Genomic DNA, 27,870 nt, shown 5'->3' with positions numbered 1-27,870 from the left:
CTCCCCGCGCGTCTCTCCTCGGCCGGGACCCGCTCGTTCCGCCCGAGCCGCTGGCTGGGAGGCGGGGGTGGCTCCGTCCCACCCGGTCCGGGGTTCAGTTCCCGCGACGGACGCGGGCGCTCGGCGGGGGTCGGGGCGTCCGCTGGTGGCCCCGGAACCCGGCAGGGTCCCCGCCCTTCCCGCTCCCGACGCCGCCCGGAGGCCGGGGCTGGGCGGGCGCCCGAGGCGCCGGGGCCACCGCGATCGGGACCCGCCCCCGCCGCCGCCGCCGCCGCCGCCGCCCCCGCCGCGCCGGGCCGGCCCGCGAGCCTCCTGCCGCTGCGGCTGCCGCTGCGCTGGGCGCCCGCCCGTCCGCGAGCCCCGGCCCCGCCGCCCGCGCAGCCCCCGCCGCCCCCGCCGCCCCCGCAGCCCCGGGCGCGACCTCGGCCCCGCGGCGCCGGCCCCATGGCTCCCTTCGGGCGGAGCCTGCTGCGGACCCGGCACCGGAGCAGGTGAGGCGCGGCGGGCGGCGGGCGGCGGGCGGCGGGCAGGGGGCAGGGGGCGCCGCGGGGGCCCGGAGTGCGGGCACGGGCGCCCCTCGGGGAGGCCGGGCGCTCGTCCCTCCAGGTCGGGGGCCGCGCCGGGACCCGGGCGCCGGGGCGGGGGGGGCGGCGCCGGGGGAAGCGCGGTGGCGGCCGCGGGGCCCGGGGCCGGGCAGGCCGGGAACGTGCCCCGAGGAGGTCGGGGCCCGGGCGCGGGAGGCTCCCGGCAGATGCCCCCCCCCCCCCCCCGCCCCAGGCCGTTTTCCTGCGATTTAACTTTGATTCCTTTTGCTGCTTCAGGCCTGCAGTGCGCCTGGTGGAAATGTGCTAAATACGGGTTTTCCGCGCTTTCTCCCTCTCTCTGTGGCTGTGTCTCCCTCACACAACACACACAGTTTTCTTGAGCCGGTAGGTGTGTCTCAGTCCCATTAAATATTTTAGTAACACCCCAGTGTTACTTTTTTGGTTGTTGTTCTAAAACCATGTGAGGATCATTTTAGACATGGGTTTTGGTCTTTTAAGATATTTATTTGGGGGAATAAGGGCTTTTCCATAACTCTCCTCTCCATCATGCTTGTTAGTACTTGTCAAAATTCACTCAGGGTAGATTTCAAAGCATCCAATTACGCGGTAGGAAGTGACACAATTATTTCAGAGTGTCTGCAAGATAATTTGTGGTGATACAACTTTAAAGTCCATCTTTACATTTGGTGCGCAGACGGCTGCTTGAAAAATTCTGTTTTTAACTCATTCCAGATGCATTCATGATTCAGTTGATTGTTTGCTTAAGAAGCCAGAACAATAATCAGTACCATGAAACTCCCTAAACCAGTTCTATTTGCTAATAATTTGGTAACGGATCACAAATATGGCATTTCTTGTACCTAGTGAAACTACGCTAAAAAATAAAGGATTCTGGCTGGATATTCTTTCAAAACATGTTAATGATGGTGGTTGAAAATAAGTGTGCATTTTAGTCGGGTCAGGGCATTAAAACTATCCCAAAAGTCTTTCCTTGCCAACAGAAGACATTTACTACCTCTTTTTTTTAAAGAAATTTTTTTTGAGACTTACTACTTCCTAAATGATTGTTCAGTAGCATTATTTTTGAAGTATGTTGGTTTAAATGCCATAAAAAAAATATTAAAATTACAGGGACAAAGTTCGTGGTCTTCTAAAACAGATGATGTTTCTGGCATGCTGATCCTTTTAAACGTACTCTTATATCTTATAGTTCAGGGCTGCTTCATGTATGTGTGTTTTTGTTTTTGATTATTATTAATTCTAGAATTCTGTAACTGGTATGCCAAGAACTTTGTGGTGCGCCCCTGTGAGTTTCCCTCAGGGAGGTGCATGTCCACTTCGGTTATTTCAATTTTGCCACTGTGCCATCTACCCACAAAACTGGCTTTCATCCAGGGAGGTGAGTATACAGTTTTTAATATGAGAGCTTCTATGCAAAATTATAAAATAATGGAGAGAACAATAAAAAATGAGGAGTTCAACAGTATTTCAAGTTTCTCTGAGAAAATGGAATGGTGCTCCCGGCGGTGATGCTTTATTAAGAACATGTTTTGATAAAAGCGGTAATAATGAGGATATGTAGAAGTTGCTCTGATCCGTGAGTGCTTCCCTTTACAAATTTGTATTTTTCCACCCTTAAGAAAAATGTAAGCCACGGCAGCGGTCAGAGAGATAAAAATATGGGTATGTCAAACTAAGTGGTACAGAAGCCGCATGGTGTATTGAGATAGAATTAATGTGTATTTCTTTTCTCCAGTGTCCAGTATTTGCTATACAGGAGGTATTTTCATTTTGTTCTATTTTTGCACCTTCTCAAAGGTGAAACTGTAGATAAAACTTAGTGACATGATTACATCTATCTATTTTGTTTGCTGGGTTCCATAATTCTTTGAATAATCTTACTTGGACATATAGAAACTATCTTTCCTTAAATGACAGGTGATTCATCCTTTGATTGTAAATGCAATTGATGATAAGACATTTATCTGATAACAGCTAAGGCATTCCTCAAATATATAGTTTAAAACTCCTTGTAGAATGTAAAGGAAGAATTTGAGAAACACATTTGTGTATCTTGCGATGTATAATTTACACAAGTAAAGGAGCTACTTGAACATCATTGCATCTTTGTCAGCAAGGGAAAAAAATACACATTACTAGAAGGAATAGTAGGAATTTGAGATCATAAAATTTTGACAAAGTTTATTTATTGAACTTCTCTGCATCTATTCTCTTTCCGTCTTTTCAAAGTCTGAGGCATGAAATCTTCTAGAAAATACGGCTTTAGAGAGAGCAGTGCCCTCTCTAGTCACCATTGTGTTTCTATGCCTAGGACGGTGCCTGGCATATTATGGACCTGTGATGCAGTTATTTATATGATGTTGTAAATTAAATTATAAAAACATAGTTGCTATTTTATTCTCTACTCAACAGCTGGTATTGTATACAAATGAATACTTCTTAAAGGATTGGTTGACATTTGATATAATCCAAAACCCAAGGAAATAGATAAACAATTTTATGGAATTGGACGCCGAGTTAATCCTATTCCACTAGATAATCTTTTTCTAAAATTTAAGAAGCATATAAATAAAAAACTGGGAAACAGTCTTTAGGAAATTTGAGAATAATGCATAGCTGTGAATGATTGTATTTTGGCACACAAAACTGGTATGCTTTTCATTTCTAACTTTCATATAAATAAAAGAAATGGGGCCAATCTAGGATCCTTTATGTTTATAATCAGAATTAATCTTTTAAAATTTTCTAATTGTAATAACAGTGCCACAAAGGCTTCATCAGAAGGAAGAATTAAGTTTTGCGGTTAGGGTAAAAGTTGTGGGCAAGATGGATGTTTTCTCTGAAATTAGAAATATGGTGTTTTGTGAATTCTGCAGAATGGAGAATTGTTGTGTACTTTTTTGTCTAACCTCAAATAATACTTAAAATGTCCCTGAAATTGGATTGAGAAATGTCTGATATTTGAGTACGTACATCTTTTTAGTTCCCAGGAGTTTCTGAAAGAGATTTTCCCTAATGATACTTGGTAACTTAAGTAGTTATTAGTTGGCAGCAGATAGCCCATTAGCAACAATGACTGGAATGCTCTATCTCTGGCAAAACTACACCGAGGGCAGTGAAGGCCGTGAAATTGAGCTCTAGGTTAAATCTTGAATTGTTACCCCAACTGTAAGCCAACTTAAAAATCCACTACATAAGATGTTGTATTATGTACTGTATTAATTCATGAAACATGTCAAGGCGATAAAGGTTCTTAAGTGGACTTTTTGAAAAAAGAATGTTTAAAAGTTTGTATCTGGTTAACAGTTTCATTTATAGAACAACTTTATTACCCGGACTGCATAACTTAGAAAGTTTGGATGTTATTTGATTGGCATGTAGTTCCAGGAGATCTGATGATAGCTCTAAAAATTCCCTAAAAATGGGGCTGTCTTCTTTTAATTTTAGTTCTGAAAATAGAATCAAGTTGGGTAGTGGCATATATTTACCTCCTCCAGAAGTATGTAGGTTCCAGTCCTTGATAGTTAATCTTTGTCTCTAGCAAATTGGCTTTCTAAAATGAGGAAATATGTTATCTGTACTATGTGTATGTGGAAAAGAAAAGTTCAAAATGCTTCTGTGCTCTAATGTTCCTTAATGTATACTTGCCTCGGAATTTTTAAAGACATCTTTTTGGCAAAACACGTACAACACGTACTAGCTTTTTAAAAAGCTAGACTGTGATTCCATTTCTGTGTAACCTGTTGTAATTCTGCTCCTTCTAGAGAAAGTTTGCGTATTTGTTGATTATCATTTAAGAAAAATTACTAAGGTGAATGGTCACCCAAGGGCAAAGTAATTACTTCATGTAAATGGAATAGAATCGTGGGTATGTGTTGAGCACTGGAGGCGAAATGCCAAGTTATTTCAAGAATAAGAATGACCAGTGAGTATTAAATATGCCAACAAACAAGGCAAGTTATCCTCAAAGGTTTCTATCTGCAGGTTAGAGTGGCCTCTGTTTTGATAAAGTAACGTAAGATATCTATAAAACATTCTCATGAGTATACTCAGTGAGAGCAGGGACCTTACCCGTCTTGTTCCTTTTTAGATAAGCAGTGAATAGCTTCTCAAATATTTGTTGATTGAATAAATGAATTCAACATATACTCTTCAAATATACAGTACGTGGGTCAGGGTACATCGGTACATTTATGTTGACTGGATGCATAGGTAACTGGAATGAATCCATAAGTTCAAAGTGGACCTCCCATTATTCCTGCTCTTAGGCACAGCTCCTCCTTCCTATCAAGGGCCATATCTGATAAATAGACTTTACTGGGCTTCTGATAGAAAACAAACCAAAAAAGCAGGATAGCTCATCTTCTCAAGAGATGCTCTTCCTTCCTTTCCTGTTCCAAGCATGTATATCAGTGAGGTTTGGCAGGTGGTGGTGAATGGCTACTATAGATGCCACCACCAAGTGTGGAACATCTTCTTTTGAGATAAGAGGGAAATATGATTAGCAAATATTTGTTTTCTTACATGATATGAGGATCTTTTCTCTTTGTATAAGATAATTATACTTCATGAGACAAAGGGATATTCTAGAAATAGGCAGAAAAATATCTTGGCTAAGAATTCCAGCAGATATTAGGTTATATCTCAGATATACCATTACTAATCATGTGCCCTTGGGCAAATATTTAATCTTTTTAATACAAGCACAATAATAATAATAGCATACAAGGGAAAATCCAAGTTTGGCAATTAGAGGAGGGTTGCTTTTTAATACACAATTATGAATAAAAGTATTACTAAGGTGATTCTGGAGAAGACAACTGTACAAATGAGGCAGTCCTTCTGCTTAAGCTTCATTAGCTTCAGGGTAAGTCCACCTCTGCTAATACTTAGAGCACTATGTGCTCTGAGTGATTTACACAATACATAAAATAATGTTGTGAAGAAGGTACTATTATTATTTTGCCTGTTTTACATTTGAAGCCATTAAGATCGAGCAGTGCAATAATTAGTAAGTGGCAGAGGTAGGTTTCAAATCCGTGCCTTTAACCATTATTGCATATGGCCTATTTAGGACTTAGTTTTCTCATCTCTAAAACAGAGTTAATTCTAAACCATCAAGTATGAGATTAAAGCTAGTTATATTTAAAGGACAGCACAATATTAGAATAGTAATACAAGCTCAATAAATATTCACTCTTTGTTCAGGCCTGTAGGATTGAAATACTATGAAGTATATCTAAGTTTTTAATATTTAGACATGGTATATTTTGGTCTTTGAAATGTCAACAGAACTTCTCTATCCCCACTGATCTTTTTTCCTCCTTAGATTTAAAGAGGTATATTATAAATTACTGAATATGGTTAGAATGAGTCTATCAGTGTTATATAAAGCTATCTTTTGATCTTGACATAATATTTGAATTCTGATAGCTTTTAGGTTTAATCCTCACACCTCTTTTGAGCCAAATTTTTAGACCATTAACGATTTGGCAATGTGTAGCACGCCATAGTTTAAGGGATGTTTCCTTACGTGTCCTTGATGAGTTTTTATAAAAAGAAAGGATACATAATTTAATTTTTTTAGTCTTAGATTTATCTAATAAAATGAGAGATTGAATTTGATTTTTATTTTTTAATTGTTTTAAAGATTTTATTTATTTATTAGAGAGAGATAATGAGCGAACGAATGCACATGCGAGAGAGAGCACGAGTTGGGGAGGGAGAGGAGAAGCGGACTCTAAATGGGGGGGGGGAGGGGGGCTGGAACCCGAACCATGACCTGAGCCAAAGGTAGATGCTTAACAGACTAAGCCACCCAGACACCCCTGAATTAGATTTTTAAAGTCCCTTTAATTTCTAAGGTTCTATAATTCTAAAATACCCACTGCAGAATAGAGTTTAATTCTCTTGTCTTGCTTGTTTACCTTTTCAAGATAACTTATGAAAGCAGAATTAAAAGATGTTGGCTCAGTGGTTGAGCCTCCGCCTTCAGCTCAGGCTGTGATCCCCGGGAGCCTGCATCAAGGCTCCCTGCAGGGAGCCTGCTTCTCTCACTGCCTTTGTCTCTGCCTCCCTCTCTCTATGTCTCTCATAAATAAATAAATCTTTTTTGTTTTTTTTTAAAGAAAGAAAATAGAATTAAAAGATTTTTTTAATGTGTAATTTTATTTTACCCAAAACGTGATGCCTTGCCACATAACTCCTACCATGAAAGGTAGTATTATGGCAAAAATCAGATGTTTATTTCCAACTTGATTAGTTTATAAGTTATAATATCTAGGAATTATTGAGAGTTTGCTGTTTGCTATGCAGAATTTTAAGCTTGATGATACAAGTATATGAATATTAGGAGTAGCTGTCTTTTTATTTCAGTTCTTCAGGCCTCGTGGACTCTCTATTTGGTATTGCACCAGACATGCAAAGACACAACCTCATTCCTAAGAGATTAAACTAATTGAAAGAACAGCAGTGTAGTTAAATATCTCAAGCATGAACTTTCTTCCAAATCACTCTTCCATGGGAAACTATCTTTGACAGGGTAGGTAAAATCACAATCTTTATGACGCAATTAAGAATACGAGAGTATACTCTCTTGCAGTTGTAGAAGGCTGTTCCTTTGTACAGTAGGTGCTCAATAAATGTTTTTGATTGCCTCTAAGAAGAAGTCTGAAAGAGGAGTACATGGAGGTAAAGGAAAATAAAAGGAGCATCATCGTAATTAGATAGCATTTATTAAACTCCCACAGTGAGGGGACAGGCTTGGACAAGAGTAGGGAACACAATACGATGCATAAAAAGATGTAGGAGGGGGCTGAATCACACGGTGGTAAGTCTGACTAAGATACAGGATAATCAAGAGATAAGGATCAAGAAGCAGGTGGAAATGGGGTCAGTTTGGCAAGATTCCATAATCTCAGCTGGGTTGGTTTAAAAAAAAAAACTTACAATTGAGGGGGTGTACAGAAAAATTTTAAAGATATGTGTATATAGCAGTATTAGACTTACAGTCAAATAGTGGCTGATGTTCCTTCTAATAATCATATTAATATTTTAAAGATTTTATTTATTTATTCACAAGACAGAGAGAGAGGCAGAGGGAGAAGCAGGCTCCCCTCGGAGAGCCTGATGGGGGACTTGATCCCAGGACCCCAGGATCATGCCCTGAGCCAAAGGCAGACACTGAACCACTGAGCCACCCAGGTGTCCCCTAATAATAATATTAAATTGGTCAGTTTACATCAGTTTAAATTGGTCAGTTTACATCAGTTTGTAAAATGGGGTTATTCTATTTTGTGGACATTTTTAACTTTATTAATGCAGATAGTGGTCCAACTTTAGCTAAAGTTTTTATGCTCACTGATTATGGTACACGATGGCTGAGGCTTCATGACGGACTGCATAGCGTACGTAGGCTTGTTCTCAACCAATGACTAGGATGTTTTTTAGCCACCTCGGATACCTTCGGCTACTCTAATGCTCCTCATTCACTCTGATGGTTTTCAATCCCTTTGGAATTCCCTAAAGTGAGGGAATTTATGAGGTACTGCTGAGGGTACTTATGATCCAGGGACAAAGCATTAGTCTGGGGAGACCATAGTCTTTCATAGGAGATAGAGCTCAAGGATACCTATTTTTCGATCTGCAGCTAAGGAGCTTACATTTGCCTGGAGCCATGAGGGATGCTCTTGAAAAACCGTGGGTGTTTCCATGGAGGTAGACATATAATAACTGCAGTCTCCTATGAAGAAGAGTTGTACACAATTAGGAAAAGTACTTGTGAGGCTATTGTGGACCTGAGATGCCATCTTTTTTTAATAGTGCCAAGAGTTAGGCATTTTTTAGCAGAAGACTATAAACTATTAGCCTTGGTTTCTTGACCATCTGTTCTCCTACTCTGATAATGAAAGCCAAGGAATTTCTTCCTAGAACTATTAATGATAGGCATGAAACTTAGGCTATGTTACTTTTTAAAAAACTGTTGATCATCTTTAGTGGTTCTACCTTTAATTAGGAGAACTTGATGTGATCACAGTTTCCAGGATTAAGTGAAATGACAACTTGTGCTATATAATACTTTCCACAGTCCGAGCATACTGCTGTTTTATCTGCCTTAGCTTCTAAAAACAAACCATTCATCAACTATCCCGCTTTGTCAGATTTGGCATCTACTTATATTTATTTGCCTGTGCTGACTCAAGATGATGGTTATTTGATGATTTTTTTAAAAATTCAGAAATATTAGATGAACCATATATTTGGAGGAGGATGAAAGATTAAAAATGAATCAGATATAGGCTATGCTTTTAAGGAGTTTGCTGATTAGGAGATACACAGACATACATAAATAATTAAAATATAAGGCAGGCATTTTAAGGTATCAATAAAATTCATGCATTCAACAATAAAATTTATTTACCTTGTAATATGTGCTAGATGTATTAGGTGCTGGGGATAAAATAGCGGGAGAGATAGTCGAGATCTCTGCTCTCACTGAGCTGATGGTGATGGGGTGGATAGGCAAACAATAAACAGACAATAAATGAACAAGACATGTCAGATGGTGATTGTTGTTAAAAGTCATTACGGAAGCAGAATTTATAGGAATTCAAAACTGAGTGGATGGGGCAACAGAAAATATCGGGATGAGAAAAAAAGAATAATAACTATTTTGAGTCTCAACTGGGAACATGATTGTATCATCACAAACAGAAAAAATGGCACAGGTGATTTTGGGGAGGGAACATCAGGGTGAAGAGTGAAAAATGCAAGGTGTAATTTGTATGTTCCCAAATATTCCACCTCCAAACACCTGGTGTTTGGACACATTGCACCTGAGATAGGACTGTGAAAGCAGCCTTTCATCCAGCCTACTCTCATACCTCTGACGTCCATATGGGACTGATTAATATGGATCGTACTGCACCTGGAACAGGGCTTTAAAGGCAAAAGACTGGTTTCCTAGTCAGGGCCTTCGAGCTGACTAATCCTGTGCTAAACCCACTCAATCTCCGTGAAGCATTTAGCATCCATCCTTTTAGTGATCCTATAATCATTACCTGTGGTCTAAATTAGTTCCAAGATGGCCATCACTTCCAAGATGGTCCAAGAGATTGTAAATTTCTTCTGTTTAGAGACTACAGGATCCCTATAATCCCTTGGAGAGTCATACATAGAATGATGTGGATATGGGAGTTTAAATAATGTCATAGTATTTAGATAATATATTCTTGATCTTTGGTGCAGGTAAATCATCTAGGTCAGCGGTCAGCAAACATTTTGTGAAAAGGCCACATAATTAATATTTTAGGTTTCTTGGGCCATGATATCACTACCTCAACTACTCAACTCTGTCAATGTAGTATTGGAACAGTTGCAGACAATACATAATTAAAAGAGCATGACTGTATTCCAATAAAACTTTACTTACAAAAATAGGTGGTGGGACAGTTGTAACTACCAGGCCCTAGTTGACTGCCAAATTCTCATTGTTTACTTCCCCCAAACGTACTTCCACCTCCATGCTGCAAAACATCAAACAAACATTTAGCATCTACTATGTTAGGCACTTAGGCTTTGTCGATGAAAGATTCAGTCCAGGACCCAACTGACAAACTAGAGAAAGAGAAAAGTAGAAAATGCTGTTACCGAATGCATCAAGAAAGGGCACCCATTTCCATCTGGGGTGGAGGCAAGGGGGTTATTCAGAGAAGGAAGGGGAATTTCCCTAACAGAAGGGACATTTGAAGAAGAGTGTGAGCCAAATGGAGAAGAGGGAGAAAGGGTAATTCAGGCAAGGAAATAGGTTACAAGAAAAGCCCAGGGTGAAAACAAAACATGAAATCTAAATTGATAGATGACAATCCTCAGAGTTATCAGAGGGTTATCAGTAAATTAGGGATAGCTAGTTATCTACATATTAATGTGCATATTGACAAGTGCTTGGCTATGATTTGGGGGCATCCGATCATGGAAGCAATCCTAGGAGTAGGCAGGAGAGAGAGGGAGAGGCAGAGACAGGAGAGGGGGGGAGACAGATTTAAAAAGGACTTAGAGACCATTTAAAGACTTTAATAGGGACGCCTGGGTGGCTCAGCGTTTGAGCATCTGCCTTCAGCTCAGGTCATGATTCCAGGGTCCTGGGATCAAGTCCCACATCGGGCTTCCCACAGGGAGCCTGCTTCTCCCTCTGCCTGTGTCTCTGCCTCTTTCTCTAGGTCTCTCATGAATAAAAACATAAAATCTTAAAAAAAAAAAAAAAAAGACTTGATCAAGGAAGATATAGAGGAAGATTTGTAGTTTTAAAGGGGCAGACTGGCAATATTCTGGAGCACAGATGTGAAGTGAGCTGAAGTTTATAATAAGACCGTATGTAATAGCTTACTGCAGTAATCTTGTGAAACTGAGAGTTGTCTGAATCATAATAATCGTGATAGACATAAAGGCGCATATTTAAGACATTTGGAATGAATAAAGCAGACTTACTGACTGGTTGTTAAAGGGGGATGAGACAAAAAGGAACCTGGGAAGACCACAGTTTTCAAGCTTGAGAGAAAGGATGGGTGGACCACAATCACATTCTAGAAGGCAGATGGAAGAGTTTGGAATCTGAGAGAAGAGGATGATGAATTAGTTTTGATCCATTAAATTTGAGGTTCCTGTGGATTATACCATGTAAATATGAAGTAAACAGGCAAAAAGGAAGTTGGGAATGCAGGTCCGGAGCTCAAGGACAAAATATTTAGATTTGAGAATATCAGCATACAATTGACTGATAAAGTTGTTGACAACATTAGAGTCACCCACTAAAATGCGTTTAGTGAGACAAGAAATGAGTCACAGGAACCAAGGGGATGCCATTTGTATAGTTATTATTGCATAATAAAACTTCCTAAAGTTAGTGGCTGAAAACAACACCTTGTTATTTGTCTTGATTCTTTTTAGATTTTTGTTATTTTAAAATATTTTATTTATTTACTTACATATTACTTGTTTATTTTGATTCTGTGGGTAAACTGGGGGAGGTTCTTCTTCTGGTTTCACCTGGGCGCTCTCAATGAAGGCCTCGGGTTGGCCGAGGTCTAGGTTCAGATGGGACAACTGAGAAGGCTGGGTCTCTCTCTCCATATGGTCTTTCATCTCAGGCTTTTTCATCAAGCAGCTGTACCAGGACGGCATTCTAGGAGGAAGAAAGCAGAAGCTGCAAGACTTCTTGAGGCCTGGACTCCAGAAATTGCATACATGGTTCTTACCACATGCTACTGGCCATGGCAAGTCCCAAGGTCTATTCAGGGAGGAGGAAATAGATTCCACCTCTTGATGGAAGACTTTGTGGCCACCCTGCATGACACCAACATTTATTGAATATGCAGAGGAAGCAGAGCCTGGGCGGGATCTGTGAAGGAGAAGCTAGAAAGGTAAAGCAAGAAGCTTCGAGGGTGAAATCCAGGAGTCAAGACGTGGATTGCTTCAAGAATGGGAAGGAAAGATCACAATACATAATGTTGCAAAGAGGTCAGGTTGAATCAGTTCCAGGGTGCTGGGTTTGGCAGGAGATCTCTGACAAGCCTAAGAAGAAACGTGTCTGTTGAGGGTGGGTGCGGTGGAAATCACTTTATGGTCACTTTATGGTCACTTTGTGGTGAGCTCTTGTAACTGAAAAGTGGAGAATTAATGAAAGTGACTGTGGATTGCTATTTGAGTTTGTGAACGAAAGATAGTTGGTGCAAATGTGTGGCCAAAATGATAGTAGTTACAATGTGACAGGAAAGTGGGAAGGACCAGGGGAAAAGGTAGAGGATGAAAAGAGTTTAAAAGGGGATACATTTTAGGGCAAAGTTCTAGAGGAGGTGGAGGCAGTGAGATTCAAAGCATATGAAAAAGTTTAAAGTTTGGGGAAAGCAAATGGATATATGATGCTTTTGACCTGGATGGCCACTGTGTTTCTCTTATCAGCGATACTTTCATGTATCTGCTTTTTTAAACAAAATGACATGACAAGCCCCAGTATATTCCTGCTTCTACAAGGTAGACATCTTTTTGTTGCTCTGCAGGTAATTTATTTGTGACTAATGTAAAGAGCTGATTATTTCAGATGAAGCTTCCATTTGGAAGTCACATATTATTATAGAGTATGTTCAGAAAGTGGAAATCAGGGATAAAGGAGCTCATCTTGTGTTTTTAGCTATCCTACTGGATAATGTAAATTCTTACATATTTTTAGTGCCATTCAAATGCCAACAGATTTCAGAATCCATTTAGGGAGGGAAGAGTAGGTGGCTGCAGGCAGGTACAAGCTAAAAAGTCACCATCATTAGGAAATATCTTCCACTAAGTAGGCAAAACCTACTACGGATTTAGCTGCCCACAGGAAAACCCATGCTAATAGCTGACAGAACTACAACTGTCATTAAACTAAATATTCAGGCTAGGGAATTTTCCTTTAATAAGTATATGTATGGTTTGTTATAAAATATTTCTCTCAAAAGTACAAATAAACAAGGAAACTTGAGGTATTTGCCAGGCACAGGTGACACTGGGAATTGAGCCTAAGAATCTCCAATGAGATTAGATATTTGCTCAGCATTTCATCTGGTAAATACTACGTGTTAAATATTTACATTTTTTATTAAATCAATTTCCGGAATCTGAACTAGGAGCTTAATTTACTTAACCCCCAGTTGTCTCCAATACACATTCTTTACACATTCCTTTCCCTTTTCTCTGTTTATGGGATTTATGTATTACAGTTTATCCTGCAATTATGTTATATGGAGGGTTTTTCTTACCCTGCACGTCTGGCTTACTTCCTAGGAGATTAAATTGGCATTAGTAGAACATAAAATTTGTGATTTCTGTGTGTGTGTGTGTATAAATCCTTAACCTCTTTGCCTCAGTTTCCTAATCTGTAAAATGAGTTTAACAGTAGGACCCATCTGGCAGGGTTGTGATGAAAATGAACTGAGTTAATGTATATAAAACATTTAGAACAATGCCTGGCACATACTAAGCATTCAAGAAAGTGAGCTACTATCCAAAGTACCCTTCATGCACACCCCTTTTCTCCTTAGTCACGTCACTATTTTTTGAGTACCTGTCCTTCTACTATCAGGTCCACACATAATCATGTGAAATCACAATTTGAAGGGGTCTTCTTTACAGTCAAGATCTAAAGTATTTTTATTTGTTTATTTATTTATTTTTACATAGACTCTACTCCCAATTTGGGGCTCAAACTCATGACATCATCAGGATAAAGAGTTCCGTGCTGTTCCTACTGAGCCAGCCAAGTACCCTTCTAGACAAGATCTCAATTGGCATATTGCCCCAAGTTAAATCTCTTGAACCTCTTTTATTTAATCAGACTTTCTTCAAAGAGTTACAGGACTGGATAATGAACTGAAGACATTGAGGCCAATTACTATGCCTTTATTATTGTTTATTAAATATGACTTCTTAAGTTTTATGATTATTGTTTTTTAGTTTTTGGAATTTTATACTATATTGGTTCAGAGTCTGTCTCATGATTTTTTTTTTTTAAATAAATAATCCATGCTTTTTTTTCTCATTTGTAATATTGAGATGGCCGAAGACATAGTCAGTGAATCCCCTCTATTCTCTACCTATATGTACCTCATAGGATTCTCATTCTTTTTTTTTTTTTTTTTTAATTTTTATTTATTTATGATAGTCACAGAGAGAGAGAGAGGCAGAGACACAGGCAGAAGGAGAAGCAGGCTCCATGCACCGGGAGCCCGATGTGGGATTCGATCCCGGGTCTCCAGGATCGCGCCCTGGGCCAAAGGCAGGCGGCAAACCGCTGCGCCACCCAGGGATCCCTGTCTCATGATTTTCAATAATGTTTAAGATGGTCTTGAATTTTTAGAATCTAAGTGTAGCTTTTCTCCTTCTGAGCTACATGACAAATTCCTGAACATAAGGATCATCGTATCTTCTCTGTCATTTTATCCTCAGCATTCATTCACATTGGCTAAAACTACAGTTTCATTAACAACTATTGAAACAAGTTATAAAACTATAAGACCATGATTCAGAATGGACAAGTTATTTGGAAGATAACTAACTTGGGATGGATTCAATTACTTTTGCATAGAACTTTAAAAAAAAAATACATTTAAGTTTTTATCCTTACCCAATTTTGTCTTTAGATTTCTGTTTGTGTTTGGGTCATTCCTTTTATTACAGAGTTGCCCATTCATATACAAAATATAAATTTTTCTCTTATATAGATGAAGCTAAGTAATTTATTAACTAAACTAATTATAGTTGTACTGTGATAATTTTGATTATTGGGAAAAGATGCTATTAAATTTGGAAGTATGCGGTAGTTTTGTTTGAAAATAACATGTGATTTAAATGTTCAGCATCCAGACTAATTATTTATGGCATCCTCAACATTTTAAATTTTATGATTGGCATGAAGTTGGGCTTGTAAACTCAAAATTAGTTCATAACCTTTGGTATGGAACTTAATTTGGCAGACTTGCTTTTTATCATCATCTATCTTTATTCTTCAATGAATTAAGTGCTTTTATTCAAAGAAATGTGAATTTTTACAGGGTATTGTCAGGTTTGAGCCTGAGATAAATATGCTGAGATCAAATTTCTCTTCTTAATATTGTCTTGTAGCTCCCATTCCCATTCATCATTTCTGAAGCTTGCATTGTTGGGTTATTCTATCTCCCAGTATTATTTACTGATATGTTTTTAATATGAGTGCCACATCTAGTGAGCTATACATTGAAGGGTCTATTTGATTGGACGTCATACAGTGTGAGAGTCATACCTCTCTCTAGGGTAAGATGTTTTGAGAAAGAACTGCCTAAGAATGGTTTTCATAATTTCATAGCCATCCATCTTTTCTATAAAAAATACATTATGAGGCACTAAAACCTGCTTTCTGCTGGATCAGAATCTGTGCAAGAACTAAGTTTTATTTCTCTGTGTTGCTATCTTGGATTTCATTAATCAGGATACAGGACACAAAAATGAATTGCATATGTATTCATGTTCATATGTTCCTCACTATAGCGTTGAATTGCACAGTGATATCAGGATAAAATTAACTTCTATCTTTTGAGGAGTATAAATGTTTTGGGGTTTAATAAATAACTTGAAGGGAAAAGGTTGTATTATGAATGAAGAAAATACACAGGAGACAGTTCTCATTTCCTTATGGAATGAGAAGTTTGAAAAGCATTTATTTACTTTCACCCTCATAGAAAAAAACATTATGACAATATCTTTGCTTGACCAAAGGCCGGTAAAATGTAGAACATTCACAACCCTTGCTTTGTATTCGGCAATCAGCACAAAGCCCCAGATTTGTAAATATAATGTCATCTGCCATTTCATTTGAGCAGTAGTGACTTCTGGACAGTATTAAAATTCAGGGTGTCTTCTAAATAACCCAAGCAAGACAGTGTTTTATTCAGTGTAGTTTTATCCCTAGGGTAGTTTTAAAGGCTATTTCTGACTTATCTAGACATATTTTACGTGCGTACAAGGCCCCTTGCCTTGCCTGGGCACTAGAGATATTTTTTCTCTCATTTCCCACGGTTGTTTCTGGGAATTTCCCGTTCTTTCTTTTCTTTTTTTTTTTAATTTATTTTGAGAGAGAGCAGGAGCAGGGGGAGAGGCAGAGGCAGAAGGAGAGGGAGAAGCAGACTTCCAGTGAGCAGGGAGCCAAACATGAGGCTTGATCTCGGGACCCTGAGACATGACCCCAGTGGAAGGCAGTTGGGTTAACCAACTAAGCCACCTGGGGGAGCCTGGGCTCAGTGGGTTGGAGCTTCCCTTTTATCCTGTAAAGACTAAGGTATTGTTGGGCCAGCTCCTGGGGGGCTTGGTCAGTTAAGTGGCTACTTTTCGGCTCAGGTCATGACCTCCAGGTCCTGGGATTGAGCCCTACATCATCTCATCGTGCTCCCTGCTCAACAGGGAGTCTTCTTCTCCCTTTCCCCCTCCCCCCACCTGCTCGTGTTCTCTCTCTCTCTCTCAAATAAATAAAATCTTAAAAAAAAGAAAAAGCTAAGATATTGTCTTGACCTCCTCTTCCCTCAAACTCTGGGTCCGTTCCTAATTCTGGTCTTGTCCCTTACGTCAGGGCAGAAGAGATTGCAAAGTAGTAAGAGAGCAACACAAAAGCCCCTTCTACAGACTCCCATCTCCCAGCACACCGCTGACACTGTGCTGGCCTCTTGACCATTTCCTTCATGTCATAGGTATTCAAATACTATTTCTTAATGAAGAACAAAGATTTACTAGTCCTGAATGGAAATTAAAGATTTACTAGTCCTAAACTAAAACTAACCCTATTCTGAATGTTTGTGTTTCTATTGGATCTAAATGCAGATATCAATATTCCTTATAGGACTGGTTCTGAGATTAACAGAGGGAAATCCAGTTGGGCAGGCAGGATAATAATAACAAACATAAAACAGGATTAATAATAACAAACATAAAACAGGCCAGTATCAGACTTTCTGAGATGACCTCCAAAAATGTTGCATTTTATTCCATTAAGGAGAATGCCAACTTTCATCATTTATTTTAGAGTATTTAAGATGGGAAATGTCTCCTTTGTTTATTATTTCTGTTTTCATAAATTTTAGTATTAGATTTTCCAAGAAGATGCAAAAAAAAAAAAAAGGGGGGGGTGGTAAAAGGTGAAGCTTTGTAGTAGTAAATCTGGAACACGATTTTTCCATTGCACCACTATTAACATTTGTGGCTGGATAAGCTTTTACTACTAGGCAAGTATTCTGTGCATTGTGGGATGATTATGTTCCCAGACTCAACACACTAGATGCTAGGCTAGTAGCACCCCTGGGCTCTAACATAAAAATAAAAAATGTCTCCATGCATTGTTAATATCTCCTGGGGTGGGGGGGCCAAAATCACCCCTGATAGAGAACCATTGGTTTAGAAGGAAGGAATCTCCAGTTTAAAAAATAGGTAATAGGAATAAGAAGAAAACAGAATAGTGTTTGAGCAATGGACCAGGACTGAGATACGCCCCCAAAGCTCCACAGTTCTTCATCTTTCATACGGATGGATCCTTCCGTCAGAATGTTCAGGCACAGGTACCAGCAATAGCTGGGAACTGAAAAAGTTCTAACTATTGATTTCTAAGCATGGAATATGGTTCCCAAGAGATATAAGCAATTAAAGCATTTCACTGAGTCACTCCTATACATAGCAGCTAGTTTGTGCCAGTATCAGACTTTCTGAGATGACCTCCGAAATAGTTGTAATAGAGGTTCTATGGAAAATTTATTTGCATGTTCAAATATTTTCCATAAATATCTATAGACTGCATTCTAGTGATCATATACTGGGTTTTAAAAGCATATCTTGTAATTCTTAATTAGTGATTTATCATTGTAATGATTCTTATTGGTTTGAAAAGTAGGCCTCCATATGAAACATTTGTCCTAATAAGTTTTATATGTCAACTTTCAATTAAACTTTAATGTCTAATATACACTAGGAATAAATGTTGCTCTTTGATTTTTTCCCTGTACCCCAATTCAGTGTCCTTTTCCTCTGGACAACTGAATAAAGATGGCCACAGTTTATCCATTTATCTTGATTTTTCTCTGCTTTCACACAGAATCTTTTCTCAGGAAATATGTATTTCCCGAGATCCTCAAATTGTCACTGTAATATCATAGTAAGTATTTTATCTTAACAACTCCAGATTTAGATAGTTAATTTATCCTTTGATGCTTTGTGCATAATTACTCAGTGGAAGTGTGTTGAAGAAATATTTGGGCGTATTAACATTGCATTTGTAATTACAAGCCAACTCAGTTCTGTGTCATTGTTTTTGTGGTATTAAAATTAATTATCAATGGAGAAATATTTTCAATTTCATAATTGACAATAGAGTGAAGGCAAGAAATCCAATATCTAATTTTTATTATTTCAGAGTGAATATGGAAAAGTACCCATAAGTGGAGTTAATACATGTTGTTTAAGAGTTTTATTTAGCATATAAATTTTATTTTTCTGATGATATTCCAAAAAAGGTAAACAGTGAATTATGAAATAGCTGAAATATATATATATATACACACACACACATATGTATATATGTATTAGTGTATTGAACCTCATTAGTACAATTTTAATCCAAATCAGAGGGTTATAAATCAGAGAAAGAATAAAAGCATTCTTGGCTGATCTGTGATCCAAAGATTCTATTAATGATGTTTTAAAATGTCTCTTATTGACCCAACAGTTATGTTACACTGGAAGTACACATGCAAAAAAATTGATGAGTTGAAACAGGTGAAAAAATATTGTGAGGCAGGTTGGAAAATATTTGTAAAATAATATTGTTAACTACCATAGCAAGGTCAATAAGATTGCTGAATGGGCATACTAAAAACACTCCTCCCCTCTCTGCTTTAAATAATAATAACAGTAATTTTGTTATTAGTGTTAATAACCTATATTTACCCAGTAAATTTTTCACAGTTCTCAAAGGTCACTTACTCATTCTGTTATTTAATATTTGCAGCAACCTTATGAAAAATGCGAGTCAGATATTACAGTATTACAGTGAAGGGTACAGAGGATTGGAAAATGAATGGATAGAAACTTCATCAGAGGCCATATTGTAAAATAAATACAGTTTTCAAAGTTAGAGGTCTGTTTAAAAAGTAGATTTTAAACATGATGAATCTTTTACTAGGTATGGAAGATTTATTATGGAAATTCATTGGTCATTACTTTTAAACATATTCAATCTAAGGGCAGAACTTTTGAAAACTATCTGGTTTGAATGATGGTTGTAAAAATTCCTCAAAATATTTAGAGATAAATGACTCAAGAAAATATAAAGATGTTTAAGGTAGACTTAAAAAAATGTTTGGAACAAGTGAGACTGTGAGGTTACTATTGAGGCACTAATTTTCTCATACGTAATGTGGAAATAATAGTATCTTTAGGTGTGCTTAATGACTATTAGGGTTACATTATCCACATGGGCTGAAAAGTAGCAGATAGATATCTTTGGGAGGCCACAATAAACAAGCACTTAATCTTCCAAAACAAAAAAGGTCCCAACTGGGATAGGGGTATGGAAGTATTGGGGAATTGTCACGTACATCATCATTATTATTCGACGAAGGGTACCAAAGGATTCCCTGATCTCTGCCTCTCAGTCGGCTTCGCCACTATAGTGTAGGGCTGAAGAAGTTACAGGTCATGTGTCATCCTTTCTTACAGACCCAGAGCTAATGTTTCCAGAAAATGGAACAGGGCATAGGGATGACTCTAAGAAAACAACAGTAAGGTCTGAATATATATTATGTGATCTGTCAGGTAATGCCAGTGCCCAGGCCAGGCCTGTCAGTAGTTTTTTAGTACTGCATCAGAGTAAGAACAAGATTAACAAGGAAAAGGCACAGAAGAAGATAACACATTCTTGCACACTTTTCTCCATGACTGGCCATTGGGAAAAGTCTTCCCTTGACCAATGGAGTATTCTAATGGGACATTAGAGTTCCATTCCTGTCAAAGGCAAATTTATAAAATAATGTTCCTAGTAAAAAAGTAGTGTATTTTATGATTTTTTTTCTCCAACTTAATCCACATATCTAAATGATCAAACTAGGGACACCTGGCTGGCTCAGTCAATAGAGTACGTGACTCTTGATCTTGGGGATGTAAGTTCCAGCCTCATATTGGGTTTAGAGATTACTTAAAAAAATTTTTTTAAAAAGAAAATCATCAAACTAATAAACTTGTTTTTACATTGCACTCTGGAGCCTGCTTTCTTGCTTGGGTTTGAATCCTCAATGCACCTCGAACTGTGCAAGTCATTAAAAACCCCTGTGCTTTAGTTTCTTTATCTGTAAAATGGTGATAATATTATTACCTAGCTTACAGATTGTGAGGATTAAATGACTTGATATATGCAAGAGCTTAGAACAGTTTATTAAATGTTTTATGACTGATGGTTATAATCTTTAGTGTTATTTATTTTTAGTAGGATATTTTTTGAGTTTAACCATGAATACTAAAAAAATAGTATAAAATAAAGATGTCCTATGTTCTTAGTTTTAATGTAATAGCTATCGGCACTATCTTATAAGCTTGACATTTACAACAGTTACTCCATTTTGTTATTTTTACCATTATTTATACAAATTACATATTGAAATACTTGTAATTTTTTAAAAGATTTTATTTTTATTTATTCATGAGAGACACAGAGAGAGGCAGAGACACAGGCAGAGGGAGAAGCAGGCTCCATGCAGGGAGCCCGATGTGGGACTCGATCTCGGGACTCCAGGATCACACCCTGGGCTGAAGGCAGGCGCTAAACTGCCGAGCCACCCAGGGATCCCCAAAATAGTTGTAATTTAATATAAAGTAAGTGCATGGCAATGGTTTACTTCTTTTCAAATTATGTAATCTGAAAGGTAAACTTCCAACACCTGCATAAAGTAAAAAAAAAAAAATGTTAATTTTGAGTATCTCATATGCATGATCCAAACAGATGAAAGTAATGATTAATTTAGAAGTAATTTGTGCTGTAGAGCCATAACACAAACAGTAGTTACTTTAAGTGCTTATTTATTTTTGCTTAGAATGTATTTGTGTGCTATTCCTCTACTAATTAAAATATGAAATAATTCTGTTGTTCTAAATTCTACACACATTGTTGCTTAGAATTATTGAATGATGAGTTGTAAATATTATCAAATATCACATTATTCAATGCTGGCTCATTAAATGTTAAATATTTTATAAGAGAATAATTACAGCCCCGTATGACTTTTTGAATAATTATTTATAAAATTTTGGTAGAGTTGGATATTTAAATTTGGAGGGTATCCTTTTTTATTTGGTGTCATTGATTTGTTCTTTCACTATTAGTAGTCACTCTATGACCTCAGGAAAGTCAATAACCAAGGTGTAATAATTGAGCATTTAAAATAAAGATAATCCTGCAGGATTAGTCACTATTGGTACTAAAACAAACACTATAAATTCTAAGTGTTAAAACATTCTAGAAGCCAGGGAAAATTTCTTTCATATAATACTTCAAGAATCATATGCTTTGAGGGTGCTACATAAATAAAGTAACTTTCACAGCAAGCCAATTACTACTTGAAAATCTTGTCTCCACAAATCATATTGGATTATAATTCAGTATATGTCATTTCTTACCATTCTTTTAAGGATATATTATGAAAGACATGGTCAATTTGATTTATGCTCACGATGGAAATACAATAATAAAAATTCTCTACAGGGAATAGCCCAGAAACCACTGAACTTTCTTCTTTTACTACCTCTGTGTTTTTTTCTTTCCTTCAGAAAATTGATTTTTCCCTGCCACTCTGTGCTACAAAGGAGATTACAATCAAGTCTTTACTTGTATATACGTCCCACCTCTGACCACTTCCTAATACCTCTGCTGCTAAAACCCTAGTCCAGGCAATTCTATCTTTTTTAGATCTCTGCACAAGGCTTTCAACTAAGCTTTCCTGCCTCTGCTTTTGCCCTCCCCCCCCCCCTTTTACACCCATGCCATTAAACAAGCCAGATATACCTAAAGCATAAATTTGATCATAAGTCTCCTTTGCATAAACCTTTCTCATGGCTTCTCCGTAAAACTGGAACAAAATCCAAATGCCTTATCCTGTGATATGCATTTCTGCTAGATCTCATCACTTTTCATTCGACCTTTCCTCCAGCAACAACCCCCACCTCCACTACTCTCAAGTCTCCCAACTACATTCTCATTCTTTCTGTCTCTAGAACACATGCCTCATGACCCTTGCACTTCTGTTCACTTTTAGAATTCTTCCCTTAGATCTTTGATTGCCTCCTCAAAATTTATGCCCCTATTCAAAGGTCATCTTCTTAGAGAAGTCTCTCCTAAATACCCTGAATAAAATAGACTTCTCTTTCTTCCAAGTCTTTCTCTGTCCCTTTACCCTGTTTAATTTTGTTTAGTATTTACCACTACCTGCTATTACAATAATCATCTGTGTTGTCTTCTCCTTTGTGTACTGCTGTGTCTTTAGTATTGTCAGACATGTCTGGCATATGATTGGTATATAATAAACATCTGTTGAACGAAAGTATGGCTGTTTTCAATAATGGGCTGTTTTTTAGCTCTATGACTCTACTATCATTCCAGCATTCCTACCTATGCTTCCATCGTCTTTCTCTGGTCCTAAGGCTCCAGGCAAAATGGTCTTATTTTATCTCTTTTTATTCATCTCCACTTTGATTATTGTCTTAACTCTAGCCATTCTGATCGTAGTTATATTGTGGCTGACTTCTGTAGATAAAATAGCCTTAGTTGTCTTTGATGACAGTTTGCTCTTTCCAGAGCCCACCAGGGAATAAAAGGAATTAAGATATTTTCCAATTTTTTTCTTGCAGTAAAACTTCTGATTCATATGTAGTCTCAAGCTCAAGATACATCTCTCATTAAGGATAAAATCTGGAAAGAGTATTAAAGTTAAATCATGTTTCTGAGCTTACACAGGTGATGACAGAAATATAATGTACTTTGTTTTTCTTTTAGATCTCCCACTAAAGGCATGGATTCAGAGGAGAAGGAAATTGTGGTTTGGGTTTGCCAAGAAGAGAAGATCGTCTGTGGGTTAACTAAACGCACCACCTCTGCTGATGTCATCCAGGCTTTGCTTGAGGAACATGAGACTACATTTGGAGAGAAAAGATTTCTGCTGGGGAAGCCCAGTGATTACTGCATCATAGAAAAGTGGAGAGGCTCAGAACGGGTTCTTCCTCCACTCACTAGGATCCTGAAGCTTTGGAAAGCTTGGGGAGATGAGCAGCCCAATATGCAATTTGTTTTGGTTAAAGCAGATGCTTTTCTTCCGGTTCCATTGTGGCGGACAGCTGAAGCCAAATTAGTGCAAAACACAGAAAAAGTGTGGGAACTCAGTCCAGCAAATTACATGAAAACATTACCACCAGATAAACAAAAAAGAATAGTCAGAAAAACGTTCCGGAAACTGGCTAAAATTAAGCAGGACACCGTTTCCCATGATCGAGATAGTATGGAGACATTAGTTCATCTGATCATTTCCCAGGACCATACTATTCATCAGCAAGTCAAGAGAATGAAAGAGCTGGATCTGGAAATTGAAAAGTGTGAAGCTAAGTTCCACCTTGATAGGGTAGAAAATGATGGAGAAAATTATGTCCAGGATGCATATTTAATGCCCAGTTTCAGTGAAGTTGAGCAAAAGCTGGACTTGCATTCTGATGAAAACCAGATTTTGGAGGACCTGACTGAAAGTGACGGAATTGTACACCTGGAGGAAAGATTAGCATATTACCGAATGCTCATTGAGAAGCTCTCTGCTGAAATAGAAAAAGAGGTAAAAAGTGTTTGCACAGAGATAAATGAGGATGCAGAAGGGGCAGCTGCAGGTGAGCTTGAAAGCTCCAATTTAGAAAATGTTAAGTGTGATTTGGAGAAAAGCATGAAAGCTGGTTTGAAAATCCACTCTCACTTGAGTGGCATCCAGAAGGAGATTAAATACACTGACTCATTGCTTCAGATGAAAGCAAAAGAGTATGAATTCCTGGCCAAGGAGTTTAATTCACTTCATATTAGCAACAAAGATGGATACCAGCTAAAGGAAAACAGAGGGAAGGAATCTGAGGCCCCCAACAGCAGTGGGGAGGTTCCCTCCTTGACTCAAAGAGTATTTAACTTGTATACAAATGACACGGACTCGGACACTGGTATCAGCTCTAACCATAGTCAAGACTCAGAAACAACTGGAGGAGACATGGTGCTATTGTCAACATAATTTGACTGGCTTGTCTCTGACCTACCTTAATGTTCATGTTTGTTTAATAGGAAACTTTATTTTAGATGTCACATTCTGAGAACGATGTAAATCATGTTAAGTATTCAGTAGCTAATACAAACTAGAGAAAATTTTTGATTTAAGAGTTCTAAAGTGACCTAATTATTACAAGTTCAGACGGTGAGCTATTTATTAGGAATGCAGCACAAATAGCTTGCAGGTGTAGAACAGAAATAATTTGATGGGAATTATAATCTCTTACAGTTTCTGTGAGAAATGATTTATGCAAACAGAACCAGTTCTTAATATTGCAGTCAATATATTGGAACTATTCACGTGAACAAGTAAAATAAAAAATGTGCTGTAACATATTTTTTCAAAGCTGTATTATTGGAATTTTTAAGTCTGTAAAGTACATGACAGCTATTCTGTTGTAACTGTATGAATTCAAGTCTTGGTTCTTCCTGTTGATACTTGGAATGCACTTCATCTCTGTCACTTTCTGAACCCCCCTACCTGTTTTAAGATGACGGGAAGTGGGAAGGGCTGCCCATGGGACATGTATATAGATCTAGCAGTGGATTGGATGGGGGTTACAGATGAGAAAGAGCCACGTTGTTAAGAACTAAGTCTGGGCTTTCTCTGACAAAGCAAAAATCTTCTGATCGAACAAATGGTGGGAGCAGGTTCGTTTTTTGAGTGAGGTGAGATGTGGGTTACAGAGAAAATCACAGGGTCGCAGTCCTGTTTATTTACACCCTGTCTACAAAAGTCCAAGAGAGGCAACTTGTGGTCCTTTGTGTGGGTAAAACAGAGTTCTGTATACTCTAAGTATTAGCATTTTGTCTCTGAACCTACAGAGGGGAACTCACATGGACAGAAACCTTTTATTCTGTTACACTGGAATTCAGATTGTCTCTGTAGATCTTCAGCTAAGGTGCGAAAAAAAAAAAAAAGATTAGCTTTAGCTCTAACCCCACTCCTCCCCCAAGAATGCTAGTAAATATCCAACAAACTAAACGGATAATATAGGATAATTTAGATCCTACCTTGAGTGACACTCATTAAAGTGCCAAACTAGGCTTGGTTTTACCTGGTGTTTAGTTAGGAAGTTTTCCTCCCTCTCTCCCTTCTCTGCTTCTTGCCAGTAAACACATGATGTCATCATATTGTAAACAGTTTTATTGTACTGCTAAATAAATATCACTGTGGTTTATTTTTTCTTTAAGACACTTTTCCTGTATGTCAGTGTGCATGCAAGTAAGAATATTATTTTACTTAAGTTTTCATATGTGGATATGGTGAAGATTTGTTTTTCTCATTCCCTTTTATTTCCATGCTTACTGTAGTGCATGTTTTAACTGAGTTTCCTAACCTACTTTTTCATTTCTCCATCCCCCAGACTTTTCACCAGTCTTTGGGAAGATATTTAGAATGTTTAGGATTTCACTTTTGGAGAGCATCTGTGTTATTATTTCTCACACCTAAGATAATGCTAAGGCTTCGGTTGAAATTGGCTAGTAGAGAATGTAGGAATTTCAGGGGAAACATAGTGATTAAAAAGTAATAATGTTAACATTATTAATTTTAAAAAAAGAAAGGAATTGAATAGTCATCTGAGAAAGGGAAGTATATTTGCCAAATATCTCATTAAATCATTCAACAATAGGGCAAGTTATTGATAAAATCATTGTTCACTTCTGGGGATTAAATTCATAAGATTGTCATTAGTGATAAACCAATTGCAATGTTGAAAGCAATCTCTTTGGATTACTCTGGTGAGAAAATAATGAAAAGAACATTACTTATATGCTATAAAATTTGATTACTTATCTGAATTCAGAAGAGGTTCTGATAAGAAATCAGACTGGACAGATAATTTCATTTTAGAATCTTTGAATTAACTTCTGCTTTTATATAGTTAAGTACAGTGATACATTCTAAGGACCACTCCTATATTTTTACAATATATTATGTTATAAGCTCTTGTCAGAAAGCAGAACCATTGATTTTTAAATTCACTTTAGAATTTCTAGTTGTTTTTTAGTTACACAAATGTATTTGTGCTTTTGATTCATGACAATATTAAATCTTCAGTTACCATGCTGAATCTTTAATTTAGAGTAATACATTAGTACAGATATAAGGCAACTACAATTGCCCTCATCTCTGGATACTGAGCTATTCTTTATTAAATTGAGAATTTGAATTATAAATATAGAACTTGACCTAAGCTTTAATGTTTAGTTTTAATTATGTATAGAATCTTTAAAGTGTTTATAAATTTTTGAGTAACCTAACCTCAGGTTAACTATGAAATTGCTATATGCAGCTAGAAGTAGCAAACCAAAGCTGACTATTCTTCCTTCTTGTAACATATTTTCATGGACTGTACCGTGTTCATTCTCCCCCTCGTAATGCCTTTTTTCCCCTCCATCCAACATACATGGAAACCTAACCATTTTGCTTTTTTAACATGTTATGTCTTCTACGAAACACTTATTCCATTTAATCAGTTGTAATATCTTATCTCTGAGCCTACAACTATTTTAGGTGTACTTTTCATAGAGGGGCACTTATATTACTGCTTAGTTTATTTATGCACTTACCTAATTTCCCTTGCCCAATGTAGTTTTTACTGTTTTATTACTTTGTTTTCTGTCTTGTTAACTGTAATCCCTCCAATCAACCTCTTTACCTCTTTGCCCTTCAATTTTTGAATTGAAATGGTAAATTTTAGAAGGCTGCAGCCATTTAAAAAAATCATTTCTATGTGTGGTAAATGATGCTCATGAGTTTTATATGTAAATATGCATTTTAGCAGACTTAAAAGAGTAACAGTAATTCTACTTATGAATTCTTTAGGGGAGGCACTAAATCTTTGTGGTATGAAAAAAATTTTAAATTGGCAAATTTTTTAAAGTCAAAGTTACTGATTTAAGGCAATGCAAATATTACCTTTTACAGGGCTCTCAATGGTTAAATTATGGTATTTTCCTTTGCATTGTATGCATGTAGGAAAAAATATATTATCCTGCATAATATATTGAATTGAATGGAGTTGAATTTTAAGTAGTAGACACAAACTTTCAAACAATATTCTAAATGAAATAATCTATTTTATTTTCTCTAACTCAAAAAAATAAATGTCCTCTCAGTGTATTGAACCTATTCTAATCTATTAAATTTTTATTTTTATATTATTTAAACATTGTACGTGACAAAATACACTTCTGTGGCTGCATTTTATAGTTTTTCAAAATAGGATTGTTGTTTTATTTAGAATGTATTTTTCTAGTTGACAAAAGCAATATCTTTTAATCCAGATATAGATTTTTAAAAAATATTTAGGCTATTTCTTCTCATACTACCTGACTGGTTTAATAAACCTGATGTAACAAATATATATATCATTCCTTCAAGTGTAACTAATCCAGAATAATAAAAGAAATAGTTGTACCCTT

The 27,870-nt window shown here is 37.4% G+C and overlaps 1 protein-coding gene across 2 annotated transcripts; it reads left to right on the top strand.

Annotated features, from left to right (window-relative positions):
* On the top strand, positions 1 to 27,870 carry RASSF9 (Ras association domain family member 9). Of its 2 annotated transcripts, XM_072724516.1 has the most exons (3): positions 398 to 491; positions 822 to 929; positions 23,146 to 27,870. In XM_072724516.1, the coding sequence occupies exon 3, from the start codon at positions 23,162 to 23,164 to the stop codon at positions 24,404 to 24,406; it is 1,245 nt and encodes a 414-aa protein (XP_072580617.1). In that variant the 5' UTR covers positions 398 to 491; positions 822 to 929; positions 23,146 to 23,161; the 3' UTR covers positions 24,407 to 27,870. The 2 variants fall into 2 exon arrangements, with proteins under 2 accessions (XP_072580618.1, XP_072580617.1); XM_072724517.1 differs by lacking the exon at positions 822 to 929 and having other exon boundaries at positions 1 to 491.

Source organism: Vulpes vulpes, chromosome 10 (assembly GCF_048418805.1).
Source record: "Vulpes vulpes isolate BD-2025 chromosome 10, VulVul3, whole genome shotgun sequence".
Taxonomy (NCBI): Eukaryota; Metazoa; Chordata; class Mammalia; order Carnivora; family Canidae; genus Vulpes; species Vulpes vulpes.
Note: the sequence above shows the minus strand (reverse complement) of the source record. Positions and strands in the feature narration are given on the sequence as shown.